The sequence below is a fragment of the Pongo pygmaeus genome, chromosome 8, assembly GCF_028885625.2.
Source record: "Pongo pygmaeus isolate AG05252 chromosome 8, NHGRI_mPonPyg2-v2.0_pri, whole genome shotgun sequence".
NCBI classification, from domain to species: domain Eukaryota; kingdom Metazoa; phylum Chordata; class Mammalia; order Primates; family Hominidae; genus Pongo; species Pongo pygmaeus.
Genome location: NC_072381.2, coordinates 51,637,330 through 51,655,690, shown reverse-complemented (window position 1 = coordinate 51,655,690; position 18,361 = coordinate 51,637,330). Strand labels below are relative to the sequence as shown.

The 18,361-nt window shown below is 53.1% G+C and overlaps 1 protein-coding gene across 2 annotated transcripts; it reads left to right on the top strand.

Annotated features, from left to right (window-relative positions):
• The first annotated feature begins 6,609 nt into the window (after positions 1-6,609).
• LOC129006256 (NUT family member 2B-like) lies at positions 6,610-15,770 on the top strand. Of its 2 annotated transcripts, XM_054435770.1 has the most exons (8): positions 6,610-6,988; positions 9,046-9,745; positions 11,702-11,830; positions 12,805-12,944; positions 13,387-13,511; positions 13,557-13,787; positions 14,269-14,385; positions 14,719-15,504. In XM_054435770.1, exons 1-8 carry the CDS (start codon positions 6,610-6,612, stop codon positions 15,502-15,504), a joined length of 2,607 nt encoding a protein of 868 aa, XP_054291745.1. The 2 variants fall into 2 exon arrangements, with proteins under 2 accessions (XP_054291745.1, XP_054291747.1); XM_054435772.1 differs by having other exon boundaries at positions 6,860-6,988; positions 13,387-13,787; positions 14,719-15,770.
• Positions 15,771-18,361: the final 2,591 nt, after the last annotated feature.

The window sequence follows — 18,361 nt, the reverse complement described above, 5'->3', positions numbered from 1 at the left end:
GTGATGCTTATGTGGTATAAATATCTCAGCATGACTAATTTTCAACTACCAACCTAACGCCACTGAACACAGAGCTGAGAAGAGATGTGCCGTGCCCAGTGGCTACCCCAAGCTCGCACAAGCCAGCTCCAGCACAGCCACATCCTTTCATAGGAATACATGTACACAATCTACCTGCACCCTGAGTAGGACCCTCAACTCTCACCCCAAATATAAAAACAAAACCAAACTACGTACCTCCAGAACACAACCTCCTCATGTATCCTGAACAGATACACACAACTGAGATAGGATAGGGTGGTCATAGCCTCCATTAAAGGAGAACAAACTTGCTAAACAGATGAAGAGAACAAACCGTCCAACAGTGCACAAGGAGGTCCTGCAGTAAGGAGGTGGAAAAGAAGAAGGGAAAATCCCCAAATTCGCACAAGTGCGAAAACCCATGATTAGTGTCCCTGGGTTGACCAGTGCTCATTATAACAGTGAAAAACACACCCTTGGGTAGAGATTTAAGATGTTAACCAGGTATTCACGTGATATAGGCACTAGCATGTGCAGCAATAGCGCATGCGTGTCCAGAGAACAGCCCAGAGTGTGCTTAACGGTGACACCCCTTCCCACCCCCTCATGAATAGTCATGTAAGGCTTCCATAAAGGAGGTTTCCCCAGTGTCAGTCAATGCTGTCTCATCTTTGAGCAGCCCACTCTGATCGGCTGTTAGAGTGTACATTCACTTTGCAATAACCTCTCTTGCTTACTTTTATGTTGGACTCACTCTCAAAGTAAGACTTCTTTTGTGCAGCAAAGTTAAGAACCTGAACCAGCCCACCAGCAACACAACTGCTACCTGTACCCTAAATACACAGATGGCCTGCCCAATTACTACTTAAATTTGCAGACAAAACTCTACCCACCCCAAATGCTCACATCACTGCTAAAACCATATATGTACATATATATGTGCCCAAATACAAACTTGTACAATGAACACAGTACCCATATATACCCATATATACTGTGAACCCTGAAAGGGCTAATCCTTCCAGATGGATCATGAGTGGCTGACTGGGCCTAAACTCAAAATGGAGCCAAGCGGCCATTTACTGACTGCAGGTCTCACACATGTACCCTGCTTCCTGCAAAAACCACATACTTGTGTCACTTTGGAAATTTCACAGCTGTCTGTTCCTGTTTATGCCACCTGAATCAAGGGGTACCATTTTGTCATATGGACATAAGAAATAGATTGTGACTTGCATCAGCCAATCAGAAATAAACAAGCTTGTATCCCTCATTTGCGGAGTGAACCAGATTGGGAATCTGAGGATGAACTTTCTCTATAAAAGATAATACCTCTCTTTGTTCTTTCAGAGTGTACCTTTGTTTTGCACTGAAGGCTGGGACTCCTTGATTTGCAAACAGCTCACTGGAATCAAATTTCTATTTTCTTCTTTTGTTGTTTTTTTAAGAAAATCCTTTTCAGTAGATTTGTTAACAGTACATAATGAAAATTCCATAGGCATAGGCTCAAAAAAAAATCACAAGGTATACAACACTTGTGTCATGCATCACCCAGAAAAAGAATCACATACAATCCCACAGCTCTAAAATACAGGAATCCATGATTCTTGAATGCAAACACAACCTACACAGCCTCTCTGTCTCCAAATACATTCACTGAACCTCCCACATCTCCCAGAACACAAAATACAGAAGCCACATAAACTCAAATACACACAGAACCACAAACTATTTTTATCAAATACATGTAACTCCACCTCACAAACTCTGAGAACACACATATGAGTGGCAACACCAAATTCTGTGAGTATTACATTTCACAACAGACACAGAGGACCACTAAGTCTTAATATACCCAAAACCCCTCATATACACACTCACAAACTACCCATGAATACACACCCCACCCTCCCAGATAAAACTCATACAATACAAAGAAAAACACACACAGAAACACCAATAATGCTGGAATATATGTACACAACTTCCATATACCCATGGGCACATACACACTCATGCAAATATCCCCAATCCCTGAGTGTATAAATCCCCCAAAACACTATCCAATCAATATGCTGCATCTCCAGAATACAACCTCTTCACCTCGTCCCCTAAACATGCCCAAACACATGTACAAACATCCTGGCATTCTCCAAAGAAATACACTTTAAATACTAACAATCCCATATTCTATAAATAGACTTAGATAATTCATCTATCTGCTGATAAATATACACACAAACCAGTATACACACCCGAGATGCACGGAAATATCTCCAGCATATCATTTATAAATACCCATAGAAACACTTCCCAATCCCAAATTATCCCAATCTAGTATGAACCAGCTCCCACATTGCCAAGTACTAACCAATAACAATATCACATACCTCTGATACATATAAATTCAACTCTCTCACTCTCCTGTATAAAAAGAGAACCCCATCTCTCTATCAGACACACACATACTAAATTCCCAGAATATATAAGCCTAATAACCACTTACTGAAAAATACAAGCACATAGCTCCACAAAACATTCATCTAAACTGCCACGCCCTTGAACACACACACAAACTCAATACTCATGTAGTTCTCTACATGCCCTAAATATACCCACGATTAACTAACATGCCACAAATATGCAAACATGCCACCTCATATCCCCAAATACCCATAGAGTTCCACAATACTGCCCGGCCCAGTTATGACCTTCTTTAATCTGCAATCTCCACACAGACACCACCAACCCACACATGTGAATACATATTAGATTCTCACCAATTAAATACATATCAAATTCGAAACTAAGAATTCATATAAACACATTTTCACACACACAAAACCACCCCCACAAATCTCACACCCTCCAAAATCCAAAATAAATTTTCCTGACATTCTCAAGTACACACTAACCCGACCACCCAAGATACACACGTGTGTGCAGCAAATTTTAGATACATGTGTAGCCTACAATTTACAAATAATATACCACTACTTTTTATTTGTAAATTCCACGTAAGTAAATGATTCTCATAGAAGCTTTTCTTGACTTTGGCTGCACTCTTGCATCCACAATCAACTTGTGCTACCAAGTGAACAGACTATGACTAAAGGCCTGTTCTTCCACTTTGCGGCTGCTCATATCAGTGACAAATGAGCGTATTAGAACATGCATGCTGGCTGATCATTCTGATCAAGTCAACAAGCTTCACAACTTACTCAGTGAGGTCGTCCGTGAGAACTTCACTGTTTTACGAGGACAGGAGCTACTTCTTTGCTGAACTGCATTGCGGTTTCAACTGCTGAGGTTTTCCTCAAGCTTTTGCATTGTTTGGAATGTGAAAGGCATGGCCGAGACACATTTTGGGGTTCCTACTGCATTGCTACAGCTCCCCCCTCACTTCAGGGCCAGGTGAGCAAGGGAAAGGAGCGCGGCCTGGGCGTCCCGCAGGGCCCCGCTAGGAAAGCTATGAACGCTCTCACCTTGAGTGCAGCCACAGGCCTGCTCTGGCCACAATGTGGGGTCGCCCCACAGACACTGGTGACCAGTGGGAGCATGACCAGGAGGCGATTACCTTGTAAACACACTTGGCTTTATTTTTAGGTAACACCAAGAAGGACGCCATGAGAGCGAAGGCCGTTGGGTAACCGCACTTTGCTGTCGCGCTGCGGGTCTCCCTGCCATGAACCGCCGCAACCAGTGCTGGGAGCGGTTGAGGGCCACCGGCCCACGCTGGAACCTCACCCGCCTCAAGGCTCGTGCGCAGGTGCACGAGCCCGCCCTGGCCTGGAGCCCACCCTGAGAGAGCCCCGCTGGAGATGGGGAAATGGAGGGAGGCGGCACCTGGGCGCTTTCTGGGGCCAGACAATGCCCCCTCATTGGAACCTGCATGACCGTGCCTCTGAGAAACCAGCGCGTCAGCAACTACCACTCCTAATTTTCGGTAATACAAACCTGCAGTCCATGCACTTAGGTAACACCCTTGCTGAAAGGTTTACCTTTGGAGGGTTTATCCTAAAGCAAAGTATCCTCGAATTGAATGTCCTGCATTCCCTTTGGATGGCATTTATTTCATTCCTGCTCATGCGTTTCAAAAAATAGTATGCCCTATTTTCCTACTCAGGCTGGAGGTTCCATTAAAGAACATTTCTGGCAAAGAATTTTAGTCCTGAAAACACACTCCAAAATATACTTTCTTCTGACTCCATTCCCAGAGTTTTTCCTACCACATTCAAATTATTTCTAGAAATGTTTTGGTTGTAGCCTTGATCAATTTCAGTCGATAAAGCAGCAGGTAGTAAGGGAACAATTCCAGGCTCCCCCACCCCTGACTCTGCAACACAGTGCAGCATTCCAGTTGGCAATAAAAAGCTAGTAGAGAAGCAACTCACTGACTTGAGTTTGTAATAGCTTCAGAAGAAAGTTTAATGGTCACATCCTTTCTGCTTGTTTGCAGGATTCCTATCGTCTGTCTCCACGTGATAGCATTGAAGAGCCTTCACCTCTATGCAGGCCCAGGGCTTCAAGTGCAGAGACTGAGAGCTCTGCAGGACACAGCATGGAGCTGCCATTCCTCTACTGTTCCGTGATTGGGTGGAAGAGCATGTGTCCTCTGAACAGGGGACCCAAGCCCTGAGATGTTCTTTCTCAGCAGTCAGTGCGGCCCAGGAGTTTCTGTGGGGATGCTCAGAGAGCAGGGGCTGGAGGACTTTTAGCCACCACCTCCCATGGCCAGTCTTCACAAATTACCTTTGGCTAATTTGATTGTCTCTCCTCCTGGGGTCTAGGACTTCAAACATGTACAGAAGCGATTGCAGAATTAAGACAAGACACTGTTCCACAGTATAGTTTTTGTATCACTGGCTCAGAAAAAGACTCATTCAAATCCTATATCAAAGCCATGTGTGAGAATCTTGAGAAAGCATCGGTTGACTGACTTGACAAGGGAGGAAGCCACCAAGAATGCTGCCCTTCTTCAGTATCTGAGTATGATATTTTGCTTCAACATCCCTCTTAGATGAAGTTATTGATTGAAAATCATTTAAGTTTGCCCCGTGATAAAAGATCAAGTCCTCAGAAAGATCTCCAAAGCGTTTATGGTTTGTTTGGTTTGGTTTGGTTTTGGTAGGTTTACCATGATTTTGCTTGAATTGCTCTCCGTTGATCTTCTCAGCTAAGATCGAGGTAGAGTTGCACAGCGGAAGAGGGCTGCATGTAAGTAGGCAGGTCTGTCTCAGAGGACAAAAGGCCTGGGAGCACCCAGACAGGCAATCACTGCATGGAGGTCACTCCCCTCCCAGTGGCCACTGTGGAGGCATTTCATAGAAATGCTTGCTGGACCATTCAGGTTTAGAGTTGGGACAAAACCGAGAACTCATGGGGATATTGGACAGGAGTTAGGAAATGACCTTCTCACACAACTGGCGCAAGGAGGGGAGAACCCTGGGCTTGAGACTTGCAATCCACCACCTGCCCCTGCAGTGTGGCCCCTGTTACATTTTTCTGCAACTCTGCCTTCTTGAGTCCAAATGTCTTCAAATGGGGCAAATGCTTCATAAGTTCCAACAGAGTGTGTTTCAGTGAATGTTCGCAGTGTGCACCGGTCTGGCTGAAGGCCTCTTCCCTTCCCCAACACCCTCCCATCGTGCAAAATTACCCTGCCCAGCAGGGAGTGATGTGTGTGTCTCAGAAGATTTTGTTGCTGTGCTCTGAGTTCTCACTCCTCATCTCCTTTGACCAGTTTCCTCTAACACTCCCCTTGTTCACAACACAGAACATGAGTGCTCTTTCCTGTCATTTTGACACTAATAAACGGACAGTGATTCTCAGTGTGGAAATGAGAATGAAGTTTTTTTTAAGACAGGCTACAATAATTCCCATGCAGAGAACCACATGCGATGACACTGGATTCCAAACAGCAAGAATGTATGGTGAAGGTGAGGCCAACAGTGAGCTGAGAGAGGCCAGCCAGGATGTGTTTCACTGAAGATGAGAAACAATCAGATAACACTTGTTTCCTCCAGGAAAGAAAATGTGGTGGCCAGGGAAAAGAGATGGGAAGAAGGCTGGTCATTGCCTATTCCACTGTGCACAGTTTGAATTTGAAGCCATGAAAAGTACTGCTTGGTTAAATTAAAATCATTCAAAAGATAAAAAAATAAACATTTAACACCAGCACAATATGCTGGGAAACAAAATGAAAGGATTTCTGGTCTTGGTGCTGTAGGTCACATAGCCACTCTTTCCTGGATTGAGGCTTTCCAGCAAAGGGGATAGGAAGTAAGGCTGGCCTGCTGGTGTGGACAGAGATTCCAGCAACATACATGTCCTGGGGGCACAAAGATTGCTTCCTAAACAATGATGAACACACAGCCACCTAATAGCCTGGATCGGCTGAGACCATCCTGATTTCAAACACCCAGTCCCCTTGCCTTCCTAAGAACCCCTGTGTTTCTCAGACTGAAAATGTGTTCTGAATTTTGTTCACGAAGTGCAGCCCCCGTTGAAATTCATCAAGAGTGGGAAAGAGCCAAAGTGGGAAGGAGCATGGGTTGATTGGCACAAAAGTAGGTCTGTTGATAAAGAATGGAAGTAAAGAGGACATCGGGTAGAAGCTTTTGCTGTGAGTCAAAAGGTCAATTTAAAAGTTGCCTAAAGAGGCACACGCCATCTCTGTTGCTGCCGTCCAGTTGGAAAGGAAACTCAGGTTCTTGCCTAATGGCCGAAGCCCCTCACAGAATGTCCCCCACCCCTACCAACTGCCCACTGCCCCTCCCCCTCTGCAGAATGTCTGGGGTCCTATGTTCTAAACCTATTTACATTCAAATTTTACCTGCTCCACTGGACTCAGGAGCATCTGCTGAGCCAGGTCACTCTCTGGGTCTTACCCTTGACTTTTCTCATTGCGTAAACTGCCAGATAGCGGTCCTCAGTGCCCAGCCTGAGGAGATGGCTTCAAATGGAGGTGAGCCTGTAGGGATGGGGGCATTATCCGAGTCTGCCATGCCTCAACTCCTTGGGAATTCAAATTTGACACTGACCCTGGGGACAGTTGATAGGGCTGCTGTTGAGTTGGGAGGGAGGACTGGATGTCCCCAAGGACATCACACCTGGGGATGGCCATGGCACCCTGAGTCTGTGGTTAGGGAGGACGGCTCCTTAGAGGTGGACCAAGATGCCTGGGGGAATACACCATGTAGGGGAAAGGATGGAGTGGATGGATTGATCCTTTCTAGAAGGAGACAGGTCACGTCATTGTGTGTTTGTAGGGAGTGGTGGGATCCTGTAGTGCTGGTGGCCCCTGGAGGATGACAGGCAAGCCCAAACCCTGTGCCGTGTCTTCAGGCACCTGGAAGGTGCCCTTCCATAGTGTTCAGAGGGATTTGGACTGGAATTTTCTAGATCTTAGGGAGGAGTGGGGAGAAGCGGTCTCAGCCAGAAAACTGTTGGGTGGGTTGACTGTGACAGAGCATGTAGTGACAGCCTCTGGGTGGGTGAGGCTGGCGGCTACTGTAACTGCCACAGCCCAGAGCCTCTCAGCTCCCTCCCCAGACATGGCTTCTCCCTCAGTTCAGGTAGCTGTTGGCTTTGATTTAACAGGGGTGGGGGCAGATGGGGAAGTTCAGGCAACACAGGGCCTGGGTTTCCTGAGTTGTTCTGAATTGTTTGCCCTTTTGTGGAAGCTCAGGTCTTCAGACCCATTTCCTCTTGTCTGCTAGCTCATGGCCCGTCCTCTGCACTTTGTGTTACTGTGGAGATGAAGAATTTGCTCTTATTCCATTTATACTACCTCATGGACAGGGGACAGGTGTGGATTCTTGCTGGTTCTCTGTGGAAGGGTCTGGAAAGGCTGGTTTCCTTTTCAGTAGAGGAAAGAGAGTAGCACACAAATAGGAAGATGATTCTCTTATTATTATTATTCAAGTTAGAATATGTGTCCTGAATGCTGAGGTGCATGTGCTGTATCCCTTATTCCCCTTGACTAGAGACTGCATGAGGTCCTAATGAACAGGGATGAGTTCCGGACAACTTTGCCTCACCTGGCCCGTGGCCCAAGAACCCCTGGTTCTTGGTTGGTCACTATGTTCAGTTATTGGGAGCTCAAAGGAGAAGAAGGACCAGAGATGGGCTCCTTGTCCCACTACCTATTGTAACATGACCAGCAGCTGTGAAAATCCCTAGACACCTCCCCCGATAGCCCTGCTGCTTGCCATTTGCTGGCTGTGTTCTAATCGTGTGTGGCTGTTGCTGGCTATGCAGTGACACTGTCTCAGGGGACTCCACCACTGCCTCTCAGACCTGCTCCCTGGGAACAGAGCTTCCTGAGTGGCAGCCGGGACCATCTAGTACTGAGGAAAGGGTGGCCTGAATCTGACCCCTATTTAGCACTTGCTGTGGGTGGTGCCAGGACAATCACTTCCATGCTGGGTGTGACGTGTTATGGATTATCTTCAGGGTTCCTAGGGTGCTGGATTGGGAAAGATTTCTATCCAGTGGTTTTCTTTTGTTGTGTTTGAGCTAGAAAAGAAAGGGATTTACAAGAGCTTCAGGAAAAGGAAGATTGAGGAGGAGATGGGGCCATAATATTCGGAAGCTTCTGGCTTCCTATCAGCCTTCTGAGTGCCGAGCCATTGCCCTGGGGTAGGCCCCTCACCTGTTGCTGAGCACGCTGAGGACCACCAAGCCGCTGAGAGACTGATCCCTGACCCATGGCTTGGGAGATGCCTGTGAGGCTCACAGAGTCTGCCAGGGACACCCAAGGCAGACCCTCAGGCAGCAAAGGCTTGGCTGTTGCTTCTTGGGAGACAGAGTTTAGGGAGTCTTGGTGAGCAGGGCCAGGCTCTCCAGTGGTGCGACTCTCCTTGGAGGAACAGAGCATCCGATGCACACTCAGGGACACTTGCAAGCTGCAGAGTTTCCCTGTCATAAGCCCTTAGCTGTTGGGACTCCCCTCTGATTCCCCAGTGACTAGTGTGGACCTGGAGACCCCAGCTCATTCACCTCTTTCGTTTGTCTCCACAGCATACCCAGTGCTGGGACCGGGCGTGACCGTGAACCCTGGCACCTCCCTGTCTGTGTTCACGGCTCTGCCCTTCACCATACCCGCTCCCAGCCCAGCACATGGGCTGCCCCTTGTGACTGCAGGGGTTCCTCCAGGCGGCCCTCTGGTGCTGTCTGCCTTCCCCAGCACACCTCTGGTGGAAGGACAGGATGGCCGTGGGCCGAGTGGGGCCGGGGCTTCCAATGTCTTTGTCCATATGGGGACAGAGGTGGGGCCTGTGAAAGCCCCTCAGGTGCAGACCTTGGTCCTAACTCAGGCCCCCCTCGTCTGGCAGGCTCCAGGCACCCTCTGTGGAGGTGTCGTGTGTCCACCTCCCCTACTCCTGGCAGCTGCTCCTGTGGTGCCTGTTATGGCTCCCCAGGTGGTTGGGGGCACCCAGGCCGGTGAGGGAGGCTGGTCCCAGGGCCTTCCTCTTCCACCACCACCACCACCGGCTGCCCAGTTGCCCCCCATCGTGTCCCAAGGGAATGCTGGGCCATGGCCACAAGGGGCTCATGGAGAGGGCAGCCTGGCTTCCTCCCAGGCCAAGGCCCCACCAGATGACTCCTGTAACCCCAAGAGTGTCTATGAGAACTTCCGACTCTGGCAGCACTACAAGCCCCTGGCCCGGAGGCACCTTCCCCAGAGTCCTGACACCGAAGCGCTTTCATGCTTCCTCATGTGAGTGTCCTCGGGGCATTGGAGCTGGTCTTGCAGCTCACATGTAATGAGGCTGCTGGATGGACGGGAGGTCACGCTGTTCAGGGGAGCTTGCAGGGCGGTTGTGAGGGTGATGGGTTGCACTATGGGAAGATACATTTTCAACAATATTAATCTGGCTGTGGCTCAGGACAGACTGTCAGGGGCCTCATCTCAACTGCCCATCACTGTCCCATGAGTCCAGCCAATCCTTACTTTCAATAATTTTCACAGCAATGTTTACAGAAGACCCAGGTCAGAGAGGGTTCCTGGTGTGACGTGAGCTACAGTTTGGGTTTAGGTCTTTGAGTACACACCCCAGTGCCTCCCCTTTAACCCAGTATTGATGGTCAGGAGCACCTCACATGGGGCTGGGGGGAGGAGGTGCAGGGCCCAGCAGGAACCTGGCTCATGCCCGCAGTTCTGCCGAGGTCCAGTTAGCACAGTGGTGGTGGAGCCTGCACAGGCGGATGGTCTTGGGCCCCGCACTGGGGTTGATGCCAGGCAGGTATTTGCATCTTCACCCTCTATCCCTCCTAGAAATGAAGCAATGATGCTTCATTCAGATGATGGTGAAGAGATGACTTGAGCTCACATATGACATGCATAGCACAGTGCCTGGCACATGCTATGACACATTACATGACAGCAATTATGATTGCTGTCCCCATTACTATCATTATCAGGACTAGGCCATCTAGGAGAGCACTCCCCAAAGCCACGGGCTCCAGTGACAGCTCTGAGTGCACCTCAAGCCCAGCAGCCCAGGGCCATGGACTGTGGTGGCTGTGAGGCAGCAACGTCAGCATCTGGGAGAGTTTGTGGTTTCATTCCCAGTCCCTGCCTCTCTCCACCCTGCGGCGCCTCTGTCACCCTGTGTTTCCCACTGACGAGCAAACGGGAGCTTGAGCACATCCACCATGCAACACACTGGCCGTTCCCCTAGAGAAGTCCCCTGCCTGGGGTGTAGGTGGAAGGTGGCCCCATCTTCATCCCCCAAAATCTCGCTGTTCCTGCACCCTGGAACTGGTTGCATTCCCCCTTGGAGCAGAGTCTGGGTGCACTGGGGACCCTGATTCTTGGAGTGGAGCTGCCCCAGGCTCACAGGCCTTTGCCATGGCTCTTGTGGGAATGTGGGATCTAGACCTGCTGCTTGCAGTGGCATGGACACCACTCTGCTTTGGTTCTGGACGTGTGCTCCTGCTCCTCATGCTCCAGGGCCCTGAGGCTACATCCCCAGGGTCTGCCTTGCTCCAGAATCCCCAGGAAGGCAGTTGAATGCTCAGTCCTGGGGCCCTGGAACCTGCACTTTAACCCTCACACCCAGGTCATCCTGTGTGCACACTGTCTCAGTCAGCTCAGGCTCTGCCGTAACAAATCCCGTAGACTGGGTGCTTTATCAAGACACATTCAAGTCTCCCAGTTCCAGAGGCCAGAAGTCCCAGATCAAGGTGAGAGCAGATTTGGTGTCTGGTCAGGGCCCTCCTCCTGGCTGGAGAGAGCTGTCTCTGGTTGTGTCTCCTCGTGGCTGAGAGCAAGAGCCCTGGTGTCTCCTCCTGCCCTTATCAGAGCTTGGATTCCATGACTGGGACCCACGCTCATGACCTGCTCTAACCCTGATTGCCTCCAAATACTGACACACTGGTGCTGAGGGCTTCAGCACAGGAATGTTGGGGACACACATGTTCCACCCATAGTACTGAGTCCACTTCGCAACACTGAGGACTCGAGGGGCAGTCGGAGAGGCCACTTGGTAGCTTGTGTTGATGTTTGATCTTGGGGGTGTGTCCTGGGGCCTGAGGAGCCCACATGGGGGAGAACAGGACAGGGACAGATGGCAGGACAGGTGTGGGGAGGACAGGGGCCAGGTGTTGGGACAAGGTGGGCTTGGGATGAAGGGTGGGCTTATAGGCTGAGACTGACTGCACTGGTTTACAGCCCAGTTCTCCGATCCCTGGCCCGGCGGAAGCCCACCATGACCCTGGAGGAGGGACTGTGGCGGGCCATGCGGGAATGGCAGCACACGAGCAACTTTGACCGGATGATATTCTACGAGATAGCAGAAAAGTGAGTCTGGGGTCCTCGGAACAGGGCCCGCATGGCAGGGTGAGAGTGAATGACAGAGGTCCGGTGGCCATGGTGGCTTCTCAACATGGAGTATGAGGTGGGTTTGGACAAACCCAGGACACTCTGGGCCCCTGGCTCCCTCAGGAAGCTGCTCCTGCCACCTAGAGTGTTCTGGGGTCTCTGTCCTGCCCTATTGAGAAGCACCCCCTGCCTGGCCTGGGGCCAACCCCTGCCTTGACACTAGAGGTCATGGCGGGAGCAGCCAGCATCACAGCCCAAAGTGGGTCACCTCCAGCTGTGGGGATTGGGGAGAAGGGGCACCAGTGACTATAGACAAGAGTGGGGTGCAGGCTCCTCACAGCAGTGGCCAGAAGTCAGTTTTCTCCCATCCCAGCCTGGCCAGGGAGTTGGGTTGGGGAGACCTGTGCCCGGGACACCATGAGACCCATCTCTGGCCTGACTGCCTTTGCTCCTGGGCAGTCCCCTCCATGAAGACAGACAGACAGACAGCAGCCTCAGGGGAAAGGGGCCCTGTTCTCTGGGCTCAGCTTTTGCTTCCTCCTGACCCGGGGTCTCCCAGGCCTCGTGCCCCTGGGTTATCTTTCGGGGGCCCACAGTCCTAGCCTCAGGACTCCTGCATCTGGGCATCATCCCTGATGCCTTCTGCCATACACCCCACCCCTGGCCAGCTGAAACCTGGAGGAGGGGTCCCCCGGGACCCTCCTGGACCTCATGGCCCTGACTTGAGTCAGGAAGCCCCATTGATGCCATGGGCTCTGCAGGGGCTGAGTGAGGGAGGGTGAGCCCAGAACTCTGGGAGCAGCTTCCTCCTGGGACTGGGGAATGGGACACAGTGAGGGCCTGGACAGCCCACCCGAGGCACTCCCTCCCATCCCTGCCCTTGGTCACTGCCTGGTCCTGGGGGGAGGGGACCTGGACCCTCTCAGCACAGCCTGGGCCTCCTTCACCGCCAGGTTCCTGGAGTTTGAGGCTGAGGAGGAGATGCAGATTCAGAAATCGCAATGGATGAAGGGGCCCCAGTGCCTGCCTCCTCCAGCCACACCGAGGCTTGAACCTCGAGGACCCCCGGCCCCTGAGGTGGTCAAGCAGCCAGGTATGGCTTCCCACATTCCCACAGGAGCCATGGCAAAGACCAAAGGGGCCAAGGGAGGCCACTGTCCCCACACCCCATGCTTCCCTTCAAGAGGGGGATTTGCTCCCTCCAACAGGACAGTTTCTGGGAGCATATGTTGGGTATTGACCTGGTCGAGTTTCCTAGCTACTCTCTCCCCTCTCCTGTCCAAAACTCCACATATGCTCTGCCCAGGAAGCAGGGATGAGTGGGGAGAGTACAGGGCGTATTGGTGGCTCCAAACTTCCTCCCAAGCGATGCTGTCTCAGATGTGCCCCTCCTGCCTCCTCCGGGGGCGCTGTGGTTAAGGTGGACCTGACCCAGCTGGGATCCACTTCACATCTCCAAGCCCTGCCCTCCCCTGTGTGGTACAAGCAGGAGGAGCGGCCCTCACCACGCCCATACTCCTCCCTCTCTGCCTCAGTGTACCTTCCCAGCAAGGCCGGCCCCGAGGCCCCGACTGCCTGCCTGCCACCACCCAGGCCCCAGAGGCCAGTGACCAAGGCCCGCCTGCCACCACCCCGGCCCCACCGACGAGCAGAGACCAAGGCCCGCCTGCCACCACCCAGGCCCCAGAGGCCAGCAGAGACCAAGGCCCGCCTGCCACCACCCAGGCCCCAGAGGCCAGCAGAGACCAAGGTCCCTGAGGAGATCCCCCCAGAAGTGGTGCAGGAGTACATGGACATCATGGAGGAACTGCTGGGGCCTTCCCTTGGGGCCACAGGGGAGCCCGAGAAACAACGGGAAGAGGACTGGACGCCCCCAGACCCGGGCCTCCTGAGCTACATTGACAAGCTGTGTTCCCAGAAAGACTTCGTCACCAAGGTGGGCTGGAGTGCTGGGGTCTGCCGGATTCCAGCGAGTGGCACTCCCAGGTCCTTGGAATTAAACTCTGTTCCTTAGCTACTCAGCAGTGTGTGTATTTCCATGGATTTGAGTGTCTGTGTATCTGATTGTGTGTGTCTGTGTGCTGCTGTGTGTTTGTGTCTGTGGTTTGTTACTGTGTGTCTTTGTGTGTCTGTGCGGGTGTGAGTGTGGAGTGTGTACCTTACCTGTGTCTGTGTCTTTTCCTGTGTCATATGTGGGTCTGTTTGTGTGTCTGTGTGTGGTTTGTGTGTCTCTGTCTGTGTGTGTGTATGCTACCAGGTCTGTGGTCTGTGTCTGTAGCTGGTGGTCACCATGATATGAGACAGCCCCAGGAGGGTGGGGATGGGGCGCTCGCTGCTTTCTGCATCCCCTCCAGGTGTTCTTGGCTCCAGGTTACTCCCTGCCCAGGAAGCTCATGCCTTCTTCCTTCTGTTTCCAGGTGGAGGCCGTCATTCACCCCCGATTCCTGGAAGAATTGCTTTCCCCAGATCCACAGATGGATTTCTTGGCCCTAAGCCAGGAGCTGGAGCAGGAGGAAGGACTCACCCTTGCCCAGGTACCCCAGGGGCAGGAGGGACCCGGCACACAGGGCCCACCTGATTGTCTAATCCCCCCCCCCGGGGATGCCTGGCTTCTTGGGGAACCACTCTGGAGTGGGAAGATGCAGGTTCAGAGGGAGTAGGATGGACAGGAGCCAGGGAGGGGAGTCAGCATGCAAGCTGCGGTGAGGCCCAACGGGATGCCCGGCAGAGCCACACCCTCTCTCGTTGACATAAAGCCCAGCTGCCTCAGGCTTCCCTGCCTGCCGCCCAAGTGCCCTGGTCTCCACCACCCTGGGCCCTGCTCACACCTGGGGCAGTGCCAGTAAGTGCCCCCTTTCCTCCCGCAGCTAGTGGAGAAGCGCCTCCTAACTTTGAAGGAGAAACAGCATACGAGGGCAGCCCCTGGTCATGGCACGGCCCAGTTGGACTCAAGTTCTTCTAAGTTTGCAGCTGGCCAAGGAGCAGAGAGAGACATCCCTGACCCCCAACAAGGGGTTGGCATGGAAACCTGCCCAGCCCAGAAGGCTGCCCGGGACCCTCAGAGTCGAGGCAGAGCACACACTGGCATGGCCAGGTCCAAAGACTCTGTTGTGCTTTTGGGATGTCAGGATTCCCCTGGGCTGAGGGCTGCCCAGCCAACCTCCCCTCCCCAGGACCACAGACCCACCAGCCCTGGCCTGGGGACCAAGGATGCCTTGGATCTCCCTGGAGGGTCTCCTGTCCGGGAGTCACATGGGCTGGCTCAGGGATCAAGTGAGGAGGAGGAGCTCCCCAGCCTGGCCTTCCTCTTGGGTTCCCAGCACAAGCTTCTGCCCTGGTGGCTACCCCAGAGCCCTGTCCCTGCCTCGGGCCTTCTCAGCCCAGAAAAGTGGGGACCCCAGGGAACTCATCAGTCCCCATCTGCTCAGAGAAGAGGCCTCACCCTAGCACGCTCTCCTGCCATGAAGTCCAAGAAGCGACCTCTCTTTGGAAGCCCGTCCCCTGCTGAAAAGACACCCCACCCAGGGCCTGGGCTCAGGGTGTCTGGGGAGCAATCCCTGACTTGGGGGCTGGGTGGCCCCTCACAGTCTCGAAAGAGAAAGGGTGACCCCTTGGTCTCCAGGAAGGAGAATAAGCAGCATTGTAGCCAGTAGGGGCTTCTGGGCAGGCTCTCTGGGGCCAATCCCCAAGGTTGGGGCTCTGGCATCCGATGCCCCAAAGCAGTCAAAAGCTTCTTCTCCCCCAGTGCTGATCTTGCTGGGCCTTAGCTTTGGAGGGTAGGGGAGGGAGGGGAGGGAGAGGGTGGCTGAACGGGGAGGGCAGGAAGGGAGGGTCTGGGGGGAAGGGGCTGGGGAGTGGGGGTGGGAAGCAGTACATTGGGGGCCTCGTGTGTAAATGTGAATAAATGTAGTTGTGTTGGAAAATGCTCTCGGGGCTGCTGCCTCTGTCCTCGGTGCTGTGCTGCTCCGTGGAGGGTGTCTGTGAGGGAGGGCAGAGGAACTGGCAGATGCCAGGCTCTGGGAACCCACAGGGGCCGGCCCCACTCTTTCCTCCTGGCGTAGGGAGCCCCTTCAGATGCTCCGGGGACTGACAGATGCTGACGAAGCCCTGATCCCTCCCACCACCCACTCACAAGGCCCTGCCTGCTTTAGGGAGGCTTCTTGGGGCCTCCCATCATTATCAGCATCCCTGGAAAGTCCTGGGATTGGAGAGACCTGGCTGGCTCTTGTTCTGCTTGGTGGGAGCTGAGGAGAAGGCAGCCACCTGCAACGTGAACATGGGGAAAGGAGGCTGCTCCTGCTTAACCCTCATCAGGAAGAGCGCGGGCACTGGGCTGAGAGGAGACATTGAGGTGACTGTCCACACGGGTGTGTTTGGGATACAATGATGGGTGGAGAGCAGGGGAAGTCCCTCTGCCTGTTTCTGGGCAGGAGAGAGTCTTGTCCAACTAGCTGAAGCAGATGCTCCTTGCTGTGGCCACAGGGACTGGCCTCGGGGACCTCAAGGTCCTGCATGGAGCCCCCCACAGCTATGATTCCCTTCCCATATGAGGACTGAACTCATGTGGAATTGATGTAGACACAGATTTACATTGGTATCTAAAACAGTTCCCTCCCAACACACCATCACCAATGGGAACAAGCATGACCAGTCACCAGGCGCAGGGTGGGTGTGTCTGCTGGTTCCAGGGCCAGGAGGAGCTGGGGCCCAGGCTGAGAGGGTCCGAGGGTCAGCTGCCCTTCTGCCGGGCACAGACCCCAAGGGCAGAGCAGGGGCTGCCTGGGATGTGGCATCGGCTGTCTGGGAAGTGCCCTGGGAGCCGGGGGCTAGGTGTTCGCCAAAGGGAGACTTCCAGAGTCTATGAGTGAGATGAGGACTGCATCAGGAGAGGAACCGAGGCTGGGGAGGACACTCTGCTCTTCCCCAGGTTGTCCTGTCCTCCCAATCTCTGCTGAACTCCTCTCACCCCATGGGCCAACTTCTGCCCCTTTTACCCCTAACCCACCTCTTAGAATCTCAGATCCCAGCGTGGACAGGACCCAGCACCCACCCTGGTTCCCTCCTGGCCAACACCTTCTTCTCCACAGTCTGAGTTCTGATTCCTCCCCCAGGGCCCTTATTGGCTCAGGACCCCTGTGACTGCCAGGGCACCTGTCCCAGCACTGCCTGCATGCAGAGCTGTGGTCATGGTGCTGGGGGCTGGCCCAGCAGCAGAGGCTGTTGGGGCAAAGCTGTCCGGTACACGGTGGCCTGGCCCCTCGGCCAAGTGACAAAGGGGGCCATGTTTGGGTCCTCTCTGGCCCCATCTGCCCACAGAACACAGCAGTCAGCCGGACAGATGCCCCTCTGCCCCGTCCCTTCTGCTCGATGTGGGCAGTGTCGGAGGCCTGCCGTCTTCTGTGGCCTTTGGGAAGGAGAGTTTATCTTGGCAGGGCTTCCCCAGCTCAGTGCACATCAGGCCCTCGGGGAAAATGTGGGGAGTGAAGAGTCACTGGTGGGTGATGTGGGCAGCTCCCGTGACTCCTCTACATTCAGGGCCATCCTCAGGAGATAAGGTAGCACTGCCCCTTTGCAGGGTTTAGGAATGTTAAGTGAGCCGTGTTTGAAGGGAACGTGGTCCATACTCTGGCGTGTGTGGGTGCCCAGCCGACTTCCTCACCTAAGGGTGAAAGTGACACCTTGGGGCTCCTGCTGGTTACCCCACTGGCTGTTGTCTATCCCACTGTCCCTGTCCTTGTTTTGGCTGAGCCATTCCTAGGAGGCAGAACTTGTGCTTCCTCCACCTCTGTGTCCCACCTGAGCCCTACAATCTGCCCCTAAATGGGCACAGTGGGGCTGACTGGGGGGCTCTGGTAGACTGAACACACATCCCCTGCCCAGTTCCTGTGCTGAAGCCCTAACCCCCAACGTGATGGTAGTTGGAGATGGGGCCTTTGGGAGTTATTCAGGGTTAGAAGAGACCATGAGGGTGGGGCCCTAATGATGGGATTAGGGCCCTGGTAAGAAGCAGAGACCCCAGAGCTCTCTCCCTGACACGAGGACACAGTGAGAAGGCAGCCATCTGCAAGCCAGAAAGAGAGCCCTCACCAGAACCTCGCCCACTGGGATGCTAACCTTGGACTTCCAGCCTCCAGACTGTGACAAATACATTTTTTTTTAATATGCACCACCACCCCCAAGTCTATGGCACTTTGTCCTAGCAGCCCTATGTGACTAGGACAAGGTGCATAATCTCAAGAACTTCCTTCATGACCAGTATCTGGAAACTGTGCATCAGAGCCACGGGAAAGAAAGGCTCGGGCCTTTGCAACTGTCAGCACACCTCCACCCCAAGTGCAGTGTATCACACATGAACCAGGAGAGCCTGGGACGCAGTGAAAAGGAATCTGTAAATACCCATGATGTCGTCACATCCACGCTTGGGGAAGCCATGCAGCTTATTCACAGCAGGTGCTGCAGGTGTACTGAGGCTCTTGGTCGTCTTGGCCTCCCTGCTTACGCAGCCAGGTC